At 42.8% G+C, this 16,827-nt stretch overlaps 1 protein-coding gene across 1 annotated transcript in view; it reads right to left on the bottom strand.

Annotated features, from left to right (window-relative positions):
• agrn (agrin) overlaps positions 1-14,447 on the bottom strand; it is a 271,923-nt gene extending 257,476 nt beyond the window's left edge. The window contains 2 exon segments of the mRNA XM_039799513.1: positions 12,037-12,298; positions 13,941-14,447. Of these exon segments, the coding sequence (XP_039655447.1) occupies positions 12,037-12,298; positions 13,941-14,141 (463 nt within the window). The 5' untranslated portion in view covers positions 14,142-14,447.
• Between the last annotated feature and the right edge of the window lie 2,380 nt (positions 14,448-16,827).

The raw sequence follows: 16,827 nt of genomic DNA, 5'->3' as shown, positions 1-16,827 counted from the left end.
GCTGATCCCATTTGCCAGTGCAATTACATATGTTTCACATTACTCTTTTCTAGTGTTTGACCAACATTCTGGCCATTGATTGTAATAATCTTTTACTGTATTTAAAACCAATAATATCAGTTTTACAATGAGCTGTTGAAGTGTATTAAAACACATAGCAGGTATTAGAATATGCAGTGTGTTACTGTCACTGGTTGCCACTGTTAACTTTGTCACCTTTAAAGTGGACATATTATGCTTTTCTGTATTTTCTGTCATATCTACAGTGTTATAATGTCAGATTTTCATGTTAAACGTGGCCAAAACAAATAATGAGGGAAACGTATTTTAGAGAAATCCCCATGAGCTAAAACGTTGAGATTTCCAACTGTTCTGAACGCTAAGTGTTACGCAACTCTAGCTGTAATCATGGCGCAGATTCCAGGCCAATCAGAGCAGACTGGGCTTTTTCGGGAGGGGGGCTTAAAGAAACAGGCGCTCCTACAGAGCGTCTCATACAGAGGGTAAATACAGGTGCTGCGGCCGTGGGCAGTATGAAAAAATAAAGTGTTTTTTTAACATTAAAGCATGTAAACATGTTCTAGTACAAACACAAAATGCAAGTATTATCCTGAAAATGCTATGTAATAGTTTCCCTTTAATGCTATTCTTACATTTTGTTTAGGGCTGTCAGCATTAACGCGTTAATCGTGATGCGATTAAGGGCCGAGCGTAACGCGTACATTTTTTTTAATGGCATGCCGCCATTTATTAATTTATTTTCATTTCACACAGCTTTGCGTCGTGCCTAACAGGCTACTATTTTGACCCTTTGCCATACTTCCTCGTAACACATCCTGCTGCTGCAGGAATAGCAACGCGGATTTCAGTGCCACTGATATGCCTGCTTTTCTCTCTGATGCTCTGAAACAGACGTTACAGGCAACAGAAACATCGCTGCACGTGATGCTAGTTAACACTACACTCGACAGCATCTAACGTTAGCCTACCGCTAGCTAGTAGCTGGATTAAACACGGTTACAATGCTGACAGCTAAAGCTAAACGGTGTAAAGTCTATCTGTATTTCACTGTAGAGGATTCCGACACCTGGATGTAACAATCTGCAGCTGACGGTGCGTTCAATGAAACTGGCAACCTACAGTGTTGTGCGTTGAGCATTGTGCGTGTGGTGCATTCAAAGTTATTGTTAAATGCCCTTTTCCCATCTGGTGGTTGTTTTTGTCGTTCAACAGCTATTTACTAGTGAAATAAGTTATTGGTATAGTTATTACATTATTATTAAATCATTTAATTTTGACCATATGGCCTTAGCAATAAACAAGCCGTTCTTTAATGTTGGCAACTGTTGTTTAGTACCCTTTTTTTTTTTAAACTTTCTTAAAAAGTAAAAGTTAAGGCACCATTACCGTTTTAAAAGTACCGCTTTAGCACCGGTATCCAAACCAAACAATACCCAACCCTAATATTGACACTAGATTCAAATGTGTGAATAGATTCAAACATTTTTCTTTTGTTTACAGTAAATAAATAAATAATAAACAAATACAAATCTTAATCATTCATTTGATTCCCAATCAAGATACACTGGTAAGAATTGCTTTCCATTGTTAATATGTACTTAAAAACAGTTCTGAAATGCAAAATAATAGATTAATCGCGATTAGCTATAGAAATTCAGCGATTAAAAAAAATGTATCGTTTGACAGCCTTCATTTTTTTATAAACAAACACATGTTTCATGCGGTAATGATGAGCTACTACCACAAATCCCAAACCCATTGTGGAACCATCCCTTATCTGTGTGCACTGATTACTACAACTCTGTGAAGTTGGGATTTCAGTTATTACTTTAGAGACTTTTTTCATTGTTTAAAGCAATCACAATGCCATGGCTATGTCAGATACAGCGACACATTCTGCATTATGTTAATGTCTCATTCGGATGGGGAGATAGTGAAGCCTGTGTCTGTGTGTGTGTGTGTGTGTGTGTGTGTGTGTGTGTGTGTGTGTGTGTGTGTGTGTGTGTGTGTGTGTGTGTGTGTGTGTGTGTGTGTGTGTGTGTGTGTGTGTATATATAAAGATACATGCTCAAGCTAGTGAGACATCCTCTGCCACATATCTCTGTTTGTCTCTGAAAGCCATCACGTCCTTGCCATTGTTGGCTAAAACAACAGAGGCAGGCCGAGTGCCTCCCTCCAGCCAGATAAATCTGTCAGCCTGGAGGGCAAGCAGAGAGGCAGAGAGGAAAATTCCTAAGAGGTTTCATCTCCCAGGAGAGTTGTCATCTTAAGGGTTTGTCAGAAGACATGTCACAAATTCCATAACTCAAGAAAACAAAGAAAGGTCTAGCATCTTAGATGGCATTAAATTTCCAATGTTCTCTTCTTGGTTTAATCCCCAAAGCAGCTCATGAATGCCAAGTGTCTTGTCAGAATGTCCTTGATCAATACAATCTATCATTCATTTTCAGTCAGTTTAGATAGGTGCATTTTCTGAACATTTTGAAAGGATAATTCCAGTTTATTACAACTTAGATCTTATTTAAAAGAGTACTCCACTGATTTAGCAATATACTCTTTTAACATGTCATATTGATCAGTTTTAGTCTTGGCGCTGACACACTTAGCCGATTATCAGCCGTTAGACAATCTGGCGAGGTCAGTGACGCGAATCTGTTCGGTGTGTCCCATGCCGTCGTCAGTCTGGGGGGCTGTCGGCATTCATTTTGGCCGACCTGACATGTTCAGTCGCCGGCAGGGCAGTCGGGACTCACCCGGAAATGACGAGCGGAATGAGGTGACTAGAGTCTCTCAAAATCTGACGAAAATCTTTTAAACTGAACTTTGTTGAGCTGAAATGAAGACAGATTCAGCAACTGCATGGCCTATTTCTCGCTTAAAATTTTCTCAGAAACATATTTCAGTGAACTATTTTAGTACAATATGAGATCGTATTCTGAACGGCCGCCATGACAGTCTGGCTTTGAATTTCCGGAGAAAACAAACCCATGTGACGCATTCGTCCAATCAGCTGCCGGTTTTCATTTCCTGGGCAACAATACAGATTAGCGCCGCCTGCTATTATAGAGATGTATTACGTCTCGTCTTGTCTCATCTTTTTGGTCTGTTCTGTGGGACTTTTTGGACCAACACGGGGAGACTGATCATTTCGACTGGCTTTTCTGTCAATGGTCGGCCGTTGGCTAAGTTTGTAAGCAGCTTGGTAACAAAATCAATGCAGGAGAACCAGAGATGTCGTCTTTTTTATTCCATGCATTCTTCTTCCTTGTTAAAAAACCTGGCACCTACGAGTTCTAAAAAAACAGCATCATCTAACTGAATTTTGTGTTAGTTCTTGAGGAAGTCGAGAGAGACACAGATAGATGAACATGGAATTAGATCAGAGAGGCTGGTGTCAGGTCTCCATAAACTGCACCTGGTTGTTAGGACTATGACAGCTTTACAGAGCATGGGATTCCAGTCTAATTACAGGTGGAACCACTGTGAGAGTAGGAAGATGACGACTGTGAGAATAGAGGGCAGCCGGGAGCGGGAAGACGGGTGGGGCAACAAAAGAATTGAATGTGTGTTAAACATGAGAGTGGAGACATAAAAAACAAAATGTGATGGGTCATCTTTCATATATCAGCCCTGCCTGCCACAAAAGTGCAAGAAACATGCCAGATAGCCAACCAAGACACGTCATAAGCACGGGACACGTCCAAACGCACACATGATGACAGACAAGACACATGTGCAGGTCATCATCAGAGAGTGAGAACAAGATTAAAGATGACTGAAGAGATAATGGCAAACGCAGAAGGAAAGCGTGGAGGACAAGTCACAAGGGAGAGCGGGGTGTTCGTCTTAAATTCACAGTGACAACCCATCGACAGAGAGACGGGTGAGGGGGAGGAAAGGAAGTAACAGAGACTGGGCTGTAGTCTGAGGGGCAAAATAGCTCGGGAAAAGCCTGTACATCCCGTGATTTGCTTGTGTACATGGGACCCCCAAGTGTCAAGTCTCCCCTACTTCCTGTATGTGCAGCACTGTAATGTAGAGTGTGTTAAATCAGGCAATGCATGGGATGACACTCAAAGTAGGGTTCAGCAACATTTATGTACGTTAGACACCACAAACCCTAACCCTAAAATTACCCTTAAACGGATGAACAGTGCCCGACCTCTCAAATGCTTTTGCGACTGAATGAGAGCAAATCTTAAGTAAAGCTTGCCCAAAAGAACAGAGGATGTTTTTGCAGCATACGTTGCACACATGGGTGTAATATGGGTGATTAAACAGAACTTGTCAGGGTCCTTATTGAAAGTATTGTTAAACATATAAGCCAGTCCAAATATAGCTAGAGAAGCCTGGAAACAAGGATACCAGCTTTATATAATTAGCCTCATTGCCATTCAACGGCATGGAGGCATGTAACAGGTGTATCCCACAAGACAACAGGGAGCATGATAGGTCTAATTTGCCAGCATTGGGTCAGTGCATCTCCAGCTCACAACCAGAAGGTGACAGAATGTGATTAACCTTTGAACCAAGTTTTTCCTGTTTTTATCCAACTGTGGGGTAATTTCCATAAAATATCCTCTAAGTCTCATCTCTCAACCCGGAAATTTCTGTTGTCTGAGACTCTCAGACAAATGTTTATTTGTTAAAGGCCAAAACCAAGTTAATTCTGAGGAGAAAATCACAGCATCTTAAATACTGCTGGCAAATGCTGACATACACCCACCTAAAGAAAGCACACTGATTAGCTTTTGTTGGGTATATTTAATGATCTGCTTTTTATTAAAAGTTTTAATAGTGTTCACCAAGCACACTTAGTGAACATTATTTTATTTATTTTATTATTTTTTCATCTGTCAAACTATCTACAGATGAAACGTTTATCAGAGAAGTCCCTTATGTATCCAACAACAAAAAGAATTTATAGGGCACAAAAAAAAAACATTTTTCATTTTCTTCCCTTGTTTTCTCTTGATCTGAGCCGCTCTGTAGTGACAGCTGAGCTGACCTAAATACACATCGCATTAGGGCTTCTGCTATCCCCCTGGTATCCCACCAAAACCCTTTTCTCTAAACCTGATGTTTTTGGCGTGATGACAGTAAGTAGCCACACTTGCCACGGCAGCTGCCCTGCTTTAGAAATGTGGTCTTGGAGCAAGAATTTTGTCACGGATCCAGTTCCCCGGAGGGAACCCCATCTCATGCAGACTGCTGCTCCGAGCTCTTTATGTCTGGAATAGAAGAGGGAGGTTTCCGGGTCACTGTACATCTAAGTCCCTGCCCAGAGCCTCCCAGGTTCACTTTCCTGTTCCTTAACTAAAGAAGAACTTAACTGGGACTTTGACACCAGCTAACTTTACGTCGTCTTTTCAATTTCGGGAGCATCAAAATAACACTGCTTGTCAAAGACTGTTAGCTTTACCATCAAATTACTGACTTAATCATGATGCATTTTAGTATGAATTTTGATCCAACCACAGCAGGAAAAAATTTGCCATGTTGGGAGACCTTGTGCAAGTCTGTTTCAGAAATACTTCTGCGGATGGCTGTTTCTTAACTTTCAAAAAGGAAGCATGAAGATCTTTTCAACATCTTTTGCCCTTAGGGTAGTAAGCTAAGGAGAAAAGTCGGGTTCTGTGCTATACATGGGACATCATAAAGGTATTTTACAAATCAAGGGAATAAATGAAATCATGTCCTATTGCATTGAGCAAATATAAAAAAATACATTCCCACAATAATTTTAGACTTTGCCTTATCGCGAGACAGACAATATATTTGGACAGGCTAGATGTTACACAGTATTTCTGTACACTGTGGGCATGTTAACATCTCACTGAAGTGACAGGCATGTCACTACATGTAGGTACCTTTGCATACTATCAATACCATCTATGATTCTTATCTGCATGAGAGTGATACACTCCTGCTTCGGGCTGGGATATGAGCCAAGGTGAACATACTGCGGTTAAGTGGTCCGTTCCTCCTTTGCTCTCTTCCATCTTTCATGGCTTTTTCATTTCGGAGTCCTTTATCGCTATGCCAAGCAGGCTCTCCGCTCCCGCATTTTTAATTAAAATCTAAAATGTGCCATAACTCTGGAGACTCTGGGCTAGCTGGCAAACAGGTCCAAGGTCTTGTTTCTCCCTTCAAGCCTTTGTTGCTTATTCCATCAAAGCCTTCCATCAAGCCTTTCTATATGTCCAATTCTGTTCACTTCACTGCATAAATGCTTTGACATAAGCCACCAAGGGTACACCAATTTACCAAGGGCACACCTTTGTAGAAAAGCTCTACACCAAGCAGTGAACTCTCACTCTTAGACTATAGCCTAATCCAGTCAAGGACCCTGAGAAAAATCCAATCCTTAAAGTTAGTCTTCTTGACTTCTCCTTGCTGTAGACAAAAGGCTGCTTGTGTAGACATGGACTGGATAAAGACCCCAGTGCTTTAGTTCAGTCAGCTGTCTGCGTAGAGTTCTCACACACTTTCCAGAGCCACAATAAAACAAACTTTATCTGCCCTTCGGAATTACCCATTAGCCACATGTTTTTATACCTCAGAAAAGACAAATATATAGTAGGTAGTCCTGTTTCACTGTGCACTAGTGATGTTCCAATCTGTCTCTAGAATGTCTTGGTAAGATTAAAACATGAGCAGGTAGTAGTGAAGCCTGATATTTAAATTATAGGGCAATCAACTTGCTGCAAGATTTCCCAGAGTGTTTGATAGCGGAGGCAGACCACCTTGCCTGAAATAAAGACTGCCCCCGCTAAACTCGCTGGAAATTATTACACTTATGAAATAAACCTTGTGGGAAAACAAGCAGAGACGCTACATCAGATAGAAGAAGCCATATAGAGCCATAGGTTTTAGAGCTGCAACAATTAATTGATTAGTTGTTAACTATTAAACTAATCTCCAACTATTTTACTAACCGATTAATTGGTTTGAATAATTTTTTTTAATGAAAAAAAGTAAGACATTTCTGATTCCAGCTTCTTAAATGTGAATACTTTTCTAGTTTCATCACTCTATGACAGTTAGCTGAATATCTTTGAGTTGTGGACAAAACAAGACATCTGAAGACGTCATTGTGGGCTTTGGAAAACACCGATCAACATTGTTCAGCATTTTTTGTATGTTGTAGACCAAACAACTAAGCGATTAAGCGAGAAATGAAATGACAGATTAATCGACAATGAAAACAATCATTAGTTGCAGCACTAATATGTTTAATAAGAGAGGCTACTTTTTAGACCACCATATAGTAGCACGAGATCTCAGCTCAGTTTAGAGAGCCACCTCTGAAAAGAAAAAAAAAATCCTGGGAGTAAACCTGGGTTGGCTTATCAACATACTTTCAACATCGCATGAGTGTCTTCCAGGGCTTTGAGTCACTGATTAACTTCAGCTATGAAGTGACCCCTGCATTTTGCAGTAAGTCTTTAATTGTTCGTGAAACACAGGAGTCAACTGCCCTGTGGATGATTGGCATTTAGGTTATGAAAAAGTAGACGGCATGGCTGAGGCGTTCACTCCTCTCCATTTTGCCCTTATCATTCTATCATTATCTCCTCACATATCAAGAAGGTGAGAAGGGAGGAGGCAGCCAGGTAGGAGCTTGTGCATGTTAGGAATTCCTGCCAATTCCGGTCCTCCTCCTTGCACAAATAGTGGGAAAAAAAGTTTTCGCTGAAGGAGAGCTGGAGAAAAGGGGTGTGGGGGGGGGCTCAAACAGTCATCCCACATCCCACCCACCCGAAGGAGCATTCCACTGTCTGCTCGCCCATCATTAAGCAAGACCACCTGCTGGCAAAATCGGGACCCCCATCATGTTCTCAGCAAGCCTGGCTAACCCCATTACCAGTGAACCTCTGGACTGCTGTACACACAGATCATAAAGAGTCAGTGGTATGTTGAGCAGTAAAATGCTGCTCATTAACATCCCACAAGGACTTTTGATTGTCCAACCAGTGGAGCACACTAGCTGCAGTCAGTATTGCATATTTAAATAGATGCAGCACAAAGGGGCAAAGAAAAGTTCTTTGATGCAGCTGTTGCATGACTATGCACTGACTTCTGGCTGGCTCAACTCTCCCCTTCTATAATGAGAGATAAAAAGGGAAGGAGAGGAAGATACGAAGACAGAAGGAAGAAACAGCCCTTTGTTGCTGATCTTCGTCTGCGCCTTGAGGAAAAGACTCTGGCATCAAGTCATCAAGGGCTGAAACAAAAGCAGCTGATAAACAGACCAAGACGGATAAGATCTCCCTGTATGTTCAACACTTCTCCATCAAGAGGGCTTCCTCTCTTCCACACCCCCCCCCCCCCCTCCCACCCCAACACCTCCGCCTTCTCTCTTTGTTGCTGTTAACACAGCATTGGGAAAATGGAAATCATAACAAACACAGCACTTGTCAACTTCTTCCCTTTTTACAAATTTCGGAGGACAAGGCGTTGGGCCTTGAATGTCCCCCTTCATCCACTTTTACAAAACCATGACTTCACAAAGACACAAATGTCTGCGTTTGATTCGGACACGTTATCTGTCAACTCTCTTCACAGCACAACTGACTACAGTAACATTTCCCTGAATGGTAGCTGGAGGACCAAACAGAAAGAGATTCTGTGCCAAAGGCCCTCTGCTTATCGGCCCTGACAAGGTACAAATCCAGCAATGCAGATGGCACACCAAGTTACAATTTTTTTCACATTCTTATTCCAACCCTGTGGTTATTCGTCGTATAGATATGGCATCAGGAAATTAAAAAAAGGGGCATTCTTTTGCACGGTAAATATGGTGTACAGCTTTCTAAGAGCTGGTCTGCATTGCAAGCGTTTACTGAGATCTTGTAAACACTCCTCTGGGGAGGGCCGCTCTGTGGCAGATGAAAGCCTGGAGCCAAGTGATCGCACACATGGACTGAGTGGCCCTGAAGTGCCACCGCCCAGTGCGAAGAGCACAGGAGTAGAACAAGTGTGAAACATAATGCCTGAAGGCATCTATCTTCACGTGGCACTGATCCAAACTCTGACAAATATGCCACAGCAAACACAACATCCCTCACGTTCCGCCTCCTCACATGTACAAAAGATTCCTTTGTTTTTCCCTCGTTTTACATCACTCATCTTATTTTCCTTCGTGTCCTTCAAAACTCTTGGTGGCAAGGAGTTCACACAAAGTCTTTTTCTTCCACCTCAGACAACGCGCCTCCCCGCCTAGCTCTCTGCCAGGCATTCCTGAGTCTATCCTAGCTATCGAAAATGTCAAGAATGAGGAGAAAGCAGAGGAGGGTACAATGAGTACTGCGGCAGGTAGAGTCTTGTCCCGCTGCACTGACATCCCACAGTCTCCGGGGGTAGTGGCTGCACGGAACGGATGGGATCTAACTTGACTCTCTTAATTAAAACTGCGCTGGAACAAACCTTTTAAGCTCATTCTCTACCGGATGGAGGCAGGCAAGTTAATTATCGACGACAATTTCACTCCCCAAAAAACAAATACGGATTTCATGATGGGGATGAACCTGACAATTGTCCCAGGATATTACTTATTGGTAGGGCTGGGTACCGAATTCAATACCTTTTAGCCACCGACCGAATTGCCTCCTTAGTATCGAGTATCAAAAAACGCCTCGTCATTCAATACCCAATTTCAATACCTAAGGAGCAAATCCCATCAGCGTCAGTGAGCCAATAAGCATGCAGCATGCCTCTACCACTACCAAGATCTAATATTGCTGGTGATTGGCTGTCTAACGTTACACGTCGTAGAGACACGCAGGAAAAACTGCGTTGCGCACAGAGACGGAGCTCACAAAATAGAAGTTGAAAAATAGATCAAAAAGATTTGTGCCCTAATGTGTAATGTTGTAATTTCTTTTTGCTAAAATGGATCTTATAAAACTGGTATGTAGGGCTGTGCTCGATTAAAGAAATTCTTAGTCGACTAACACTCATTCAATTGTATCGACTAATCGATTAGTTGATTTAATTGACAGATCTGTAAATCTGAGTTTCTCCGCAAAGAGTCATGCAAAAGCACCACTTTAATTCTTGGGTTTACCAGAGATGTGCTCGTACGTTTCTTGGAAATAAGTCATTCAGCATGAAAAAAACATGACTAATCGACTAAAGAAATCTAAGTTGACTAAGACCAAAACGACCAATTAGTCGACTAATCGACTAAGAGAGAGCAGCCCTATCGTTCAGGAACCGGTATCGAAATCACAAGTATTTGTAACGATACCCAGCCCTACTTTTTTGGACAGTCAATGCATAAGAAGTTCCTGAGCTTCCATAGAAAAATGTTCAGTTCTCTCAAAGGTCTTAAAACATGATTTCTGTCTAATTTTTGCCTTCAAGTATTTCCTGACCGCTATATCGTAAGGTGATATGAGAAAATCAGGTTATGTGAAGTAACCCCTCTTCAAGTACAAAGCCCCGAAACAAAAAGCGCACATTCTAGAAAGTTTGTCAGAGCCAAGAAACTCCCCTTTCCACAACAGGAGTCCAAAAAGAAGAAAAAGGGGGGTGAATAAAAAGGTTAGCAGTGCAGTGTTTCGTGCCTGGACAGACAAACAGAAGAAGTTTTATGTGTGTGCCAAATGCAACTTAACACTGCAAACAAGCTCCATCCATTGGAACATCCTGCCACCCAGAAATGTTTAGCTGAAAGTACCCAGGCTATAAACCCTACAACTTTGAAACACTGATTGCCCCAGAAAGCCTTTCTGTAAGGTGATTCGTGCTCGGATTCCTTTTGCCCCGGTGCTACCGGTAAGTGTTTGATTCAAACTTTGAACAGCTGCCAACATTGTCAGGCACCAGTAAAAGTTAAACAGCAGCAAGCTTACTGATCACTGGCAATGGGGGCAGAGGCTGCTACAGTCTCACGGTCACGATAGATGCTGAGATTTATTAGTCATGGCTGTATGGTTCAGGCAAATTACTTCTCAACCAAAAAAAGGACTCATAAAAGTATGTCATTCTCTCTTTTAAATGCTAAAGTTGTGGTACACAAATCAATAGAAGAAACAACAACACATCACTCATCCCAAATTAAAAAGCTCCTTGAAAACTATTTTTTAAAGCGTGTGTGGGCAAGTTTGATCCGTCCATTCATCGCCTGCTTCTGCTGTTGCAGTCTTTGTCTCTCTGTAAGTTAAAACGGTTTGAACCTGCGTTGCCCCGTCATGCAGCATGTGTGTGTACAGTAAGTGTTTCAGTTTTACCCCTGACTTAATAAATTGGCACAGCTACAGGGTGCAAAGGTCGGGAATCATCTCTTAACTACTCAACCTGTGTCCTTAATGTGTTATTTAGACACACCCACCTGAAGGCTACGCTGGAAAAGGTTGGAGCTTCACCATGGCAACAAAGCTCCTAAAAATGACTCAGGTGTACTTGTTTCAGTTCTGGGAAAACTTTGACACTGTGAGCCTGAGGCTATGTAATTTCAGCAGCCACCGGTGTATAAAATCCTTGCTGCTTTAAGTGATTTACAATTACTCACAGGTAAGACAACATAGAAGTCACAGCAATTTGACTCATCAAATAGTAATGATAAGCCTTGATAGGCTTAAAAATGAACTCCTATACATGTTTATTAGGGCTGCTCTCTCTTAGTCGACTAATCGGTCGTTTTGGTCTTAGTCAACTTAGATTTCTTTAGTCGATTAGTCATGTTTTATGCTTTTTTCATGCTGAATGACTTATTTTCAAGAAACGTACGAGCACATCTCTGGTAAACACAAGAATTAAAGTGGTGCTTTTGCATGACTCTTTGCGGAGAAACTCAGATTTACATATCGGTCGATTAAATCAACTAATCGATTAGTCGATACAATTGAATGAGTGTTAGTCGACTAAGAATTTCTTTAATCAAGCAAAGCCCTAATGTTTATCATATTTCAAATTACTTTTTTTAGACCCCCCAATAAAATGTGGTGTCCATTCCATCCCATAAAAGATATAGGTCTTATTCCATTCACAAAAAAACTGGCTGCTTACCTTCCACGCAGTGCTCCACGTCCTCCAGGTTGCGCAGGGTAATCCTCATCAGACTTGAGTTGAGCATAAGTTCGTTCTTGTGTTCTGGACCCATGGCCTCCGGGGCAGGGTTGAGAAAGAATATGCGTGTGTCGCCCGTGGCTACCTGGTTGTCGCAGATCCCGGGGTTGCCAAAGCCGCCGATCATCAACTTGTTGCCACCGTCCAGGAGAATTTCGCGGTTGACGTTGGTCTTCCCTTTTAAGTAGCGCCACACCCTGACCTTTAAGGCAATGACAGAAAGACAGCAGACTCTTTGGCATTTTGTCGAAACCAAAAACATATATCCCATTTTTATTGTAAGTATTCACAAGGGTGCTGTTAAAGACCTGGGGCCCCTGTCAACATCTGGACCATCTGAATCAATGCATGCATGTTTTTGTGATGAAAGTTCTTTCTCCGACTTTACTGTTCAAATCTTTATTAGAGAATGTTATTTACACCTGTGCAACCAAAAACATCCCCCATGTTGTCTTATAACAGTGATTCTTAAGAGATTATTACCACTAGAATAAATCCTAATACAAAAGTTCCAGATACAGCTTATGTCCAGCCACTTGAAAACATATTTAAAACACAGCATGCACTCATAGATCATAGTGCATCACAAGGAAGTGCGGCAAAGTCTTCTATGCAAAGTCATGAGAAAGCTCGCCCCTTCCGCTACATGTTAGCCACCTTGTCTTATTTCAAGGCTTGGTGGTGGTTTCTGTTTCCAGAGGGAGAGCTGTGTGCCTCTAATCTACTCCGCTGATTCACCGGGAGACAGGAAGCATGTTGCTGCTGAGGCAAAGAGCAGCGAGAGAGAGCTGACCAAACACCCAGCTGTTTATTTTGACAGATTATAGAGTGGTCTACCACAGATCCATGATGATGTGAAAAGTTAGTTTCGTGATAATGGCTATGGAATGAGGAGGACAGAGGAAGGCTGCATCCTGACTGAAAATGTGCTTATTTGTGGAACAGTGGACGTTTTGTTTTTTTCATCATGCGCTATTATGTGGTCCATTAGTCAGAGACATAATGTTCCTGTGGCAATGAGAGAATGGGAAAATTTACAGTTTCAGGTCTATCACACACAGGTTTCACATGAGTGACTAATGCCTATGCATCTGTATTGCTTTGGGCACACCTTGCAGCACTTGTCAGTGCTTTCTTCTGAGATCGAAAAATATGTTATTGTCTACAATCACAAACTACTGTACTGGGTGCTCCAAGTGTTTCTGTGGTATTTCAGTTATCTTATTACATGTTTTGGACTTTTTTTATCGCAAGGGGCATCACTGTTATAGCCACAAGTCACAAATCTCTAGCTAGGGATGGCACTTGTCAGCCACACCACAGAATCAATCATGATTCAGAATGTCACCTTTGCAGCCACTGGTAAATTAAGTTGCATGTTTTCAACATTTATGACTAGAAATCAAGTGAGAGCTACAGCCAGGGGCCACTCTCTTACTGCAGCATGTTAGGGATGATTACAAGGTTGGTTAGGCCTCCCTTGTAGCTATACTTGGTAAGTGGAAATAAAAAAACAAACATCTATCTATTTCGGAAGGCAAAGTGGATTGACTGTCAGAGTCCATGTAACCGCTGCCAAAGGCTTCTGGATGAATGAGTTTGTAAAATGTTTTTCAGGCAAGCTGTTGATGCCTTTGAGAGTGTGACTAGAAACTCGGTGGTAATGGCTTCCATCAGCTACACGAGAGTAAAGGTAACGTTAGGGCCTATTAAAGGGATAATGTGACTTCTAATAGTCCACTTAAACCCTATTCCGTGCATGGAGCAGGTGTCTTTCTCTTGAAGCGATGCACTCCTGCGGATACTTCACTTGATCGTTACAGAAACCACATAAAATGACTTACCTTGCAAGAATAGGTATTATGCACCGGGTCCATGTTAATTATTTCGTCCACGGTGCCGGTCAGAACTATGTTGGCCTCCTCTTCCCTGTCCTCCAAGTCTCTCTCGGGGCAACTTGCGGCGCAGCGGTGCCACAGAGCCACGAGCAGCCCAGCCAGAAGCAGCGCTGTCCGGCCGGCCGCGAGTGTCCGCTGGCAACCCATGACCACCCAAAAAGTAAACTTTCTTAAAATTAATTTTAACCGCCCGGAGCGCCCGAGTACAAACTCCAAAGTCTTTCGAATGCGTTTAAAACGTGCTCCTTTTCACAACTTCCCTACGGACTACCGGTGTCACTTTCACTCTGCAGCCCTGTTCCCCGCATCTACAGCCCGGGTTGAAAATCCCTCTCTGCCGCCGCCGGCTGAGAGACCAGGAGGGAAGAGAGGAAGGAGGAGGAAGGAGGAGGAAGGGGCAAGGATCTCTCTCCAGGAATGCAACTGCACTTCTCTCTCCCTCTCTCTTTTCCTCTCTCTCTCTCTCACACACACACACACACACACACACACACACACATGCACAGTGACGCTCCTGGATTTGCATGCGATCTGAATTGCTGATCCCCACAAGTGAAGTGTGGGTGGTGGTCGGGGGGGGGGGGTGTCTGCGTGCTGAGATGCATGCAGAAAGTGGCTGTCCAACGTCGCCCCCAGTCGGACAGACAGTGTCTTTACATCCGGATCTCATCAGCTGTAGTTCCCACAGATCTTGCAGATGCACAAAGCAGAAGCAGGTGGGAATCGCATATGACAGCCTCTATGCAGATTCATTGCAGTGTTGATTGTAAATTTGATATCCATTAGATGGGTCATCATCAGTGTGCAGGGTATGTAGGCTAGTCATGCAGGAGCCTACCTCTAGCCGAAATGATCTATTTCATAACAGCACTGTTAGATATTTGAAACATCACATCATGAAACAAAACAATACTTAGCTCATAGTTAAGTTCAAAGTTAGATGTATGATGCCACTGACTTCCCTCAGACTTGCCAGGCAGGAGGAAGCAGATGTCAAAATGTTAAAGGTTTTAAGGCCCTGACACACCAAGCCCGATGGCCGGGGACTAGTGGCGACGAAGGCCGACTGTGACGTTGCCTCGCATGGATGTATGAAGAGTGGTTGAACTGGTGGACGGTGGACTTCGGGGTCATCGGGGTCTACAAAGTTGCGCTGATGAACAATGATGTCTTGGATGTATGTGCCATCATTTATCTTGTCTATGTGAGCATATGTATCTTTGCCATCTTATGTACATAATGTGCAAAAATAATTATTTTAATCGTTCGAACCTGTGTGTTTTTTTTAGACGAGACATTCCAACGTAATTTTTGACCTGTTTTGACAGCTCTTTTAGTGTATTGGATTGCTCAGATGAGATGAAAAATGAAAGAAGCCTTGTGTGTGACTCTCACAGTCGTTTGTTTGTTCTCCTCATTATTACGGCCTATTATACTATTACTATTACTATTACGGCATCATTACGACGGCCAAAGACCGTCGAAAAAAAGGCTGACGCTTGGCGACGGTGCGGGACACACCGCACAAACTAGTCGGTCCTAGTTGGGCCGACGGTCGGCTTGGTGTATCAGGGCCTTTAGGAGTACTTTATCATCGACATGAGTTAAGGCTCCGACACACCAACCCGATGGCCGACCTTCAGTAGAAAAGGCAGTTGGACTGACTGCCTCCCCGAGTTGGTCAAAAAAGTGCCTCGGAACACACTGAAGCAACCCCCACTTGAGCGTACGTTCTGCGCGTTTGCGATAAGTAATACGTCTCCATAACAGCAGGTGGCACTAATCTGTATTGTCGGCCCAAAAAATTTTAACCGGCAGCTGATTGGACGAACGCGTCACGTGGGTCTGACTGCTCCCGGATTTTACAACCGAGCATAATGGCAGCTCGTTTCGGAATACAATCTCATATTTTACAAAGATAGTTCACCGAAACATGTTTCTGAAAACATTTTAAGCGAGAAATGGGCCATGCAGTTGCTGAATCTGTCTTCATTTCAGATCGATAAAAGGTCAGTTTAAAAGATTTTCATCAGATTTTGAGAGGCGTTAGTCACGCTCATCCCGTTCGTCATTTCCGGGTTAGCGCTCCACCAATCAGATTGGCCATTGAGTCCGACTGCCCGCCTTCCGATTCAACAAGTCAAATCGGCCCAAATGAAGCCCGACGACTCCTCCTCCATGGCAACGGCATGACAACGGCACAGAACACACCGAATATACTCAAGTCACCGACCTCGCCAGACTGTCCGACAGCCGATAATCGGGTTGATGTGTCAGCGCCTTTACATTTACTTTTAAGAAGGCAATCAGTATTTCAGATTGTGAAAGTCCTGTATGGAGTCCTTAACCAATAATAAAAGACCAATATTTATTGTTGTATATCACAGTGATTATATTGTTAAAGAATAGATTTTGTCTTGTAATATTACCGGTACCAGTGTAATCCAGCTTTAAAAGAGTATTGGACCTAAATACTTGTTTGTTTTTTCCCTAATCTAGACATAGTTTTCAGGTAGGCTATGTGACTGTGGCTCGGAGGTAAAGGCGCTGACACACCAACCCAATTATCGACCGTCGGACAGTCTAGCGAATTCGGTGACTCGAGTCTGTTTGGTGTGTTCCATGCCGTCGTCAGTCGGAGGAGCCGTTGGCTTTAATTTGGGCCGATTTGACTTGTTGAATCGGCCAGTGGGCAGTCTGACTCAAAACACTTGATCACAGAAATGACGAGCGGGATGAGCGGCTCTCAAAATCTAACAAAAATCTTTCAAACTGACCTTTGTCGACCAAAAAAACAGACAGATTCAGCAACTGTATGGCCTATTTTTCGCTT

Source organism: Perca fluviatilis, chromosome 5 (genome assembly GCF_010015445.1).
Source record: "Perca fluviatilis chromosome 5, GENO_Pfluv_1.0, whole genome shotgun sequence".
Lineage (NCBI taxonomy): Eukaryota > Metazoa > Chordata > Actinopteri > Perciformes > Percidae > Perca > Perca fluviatilis.
The sequence above is the reverse complement of the archived record's forward strand: the minus strand, read 5'-3'. Positions and strand labels throughout refer to the sequence as shown.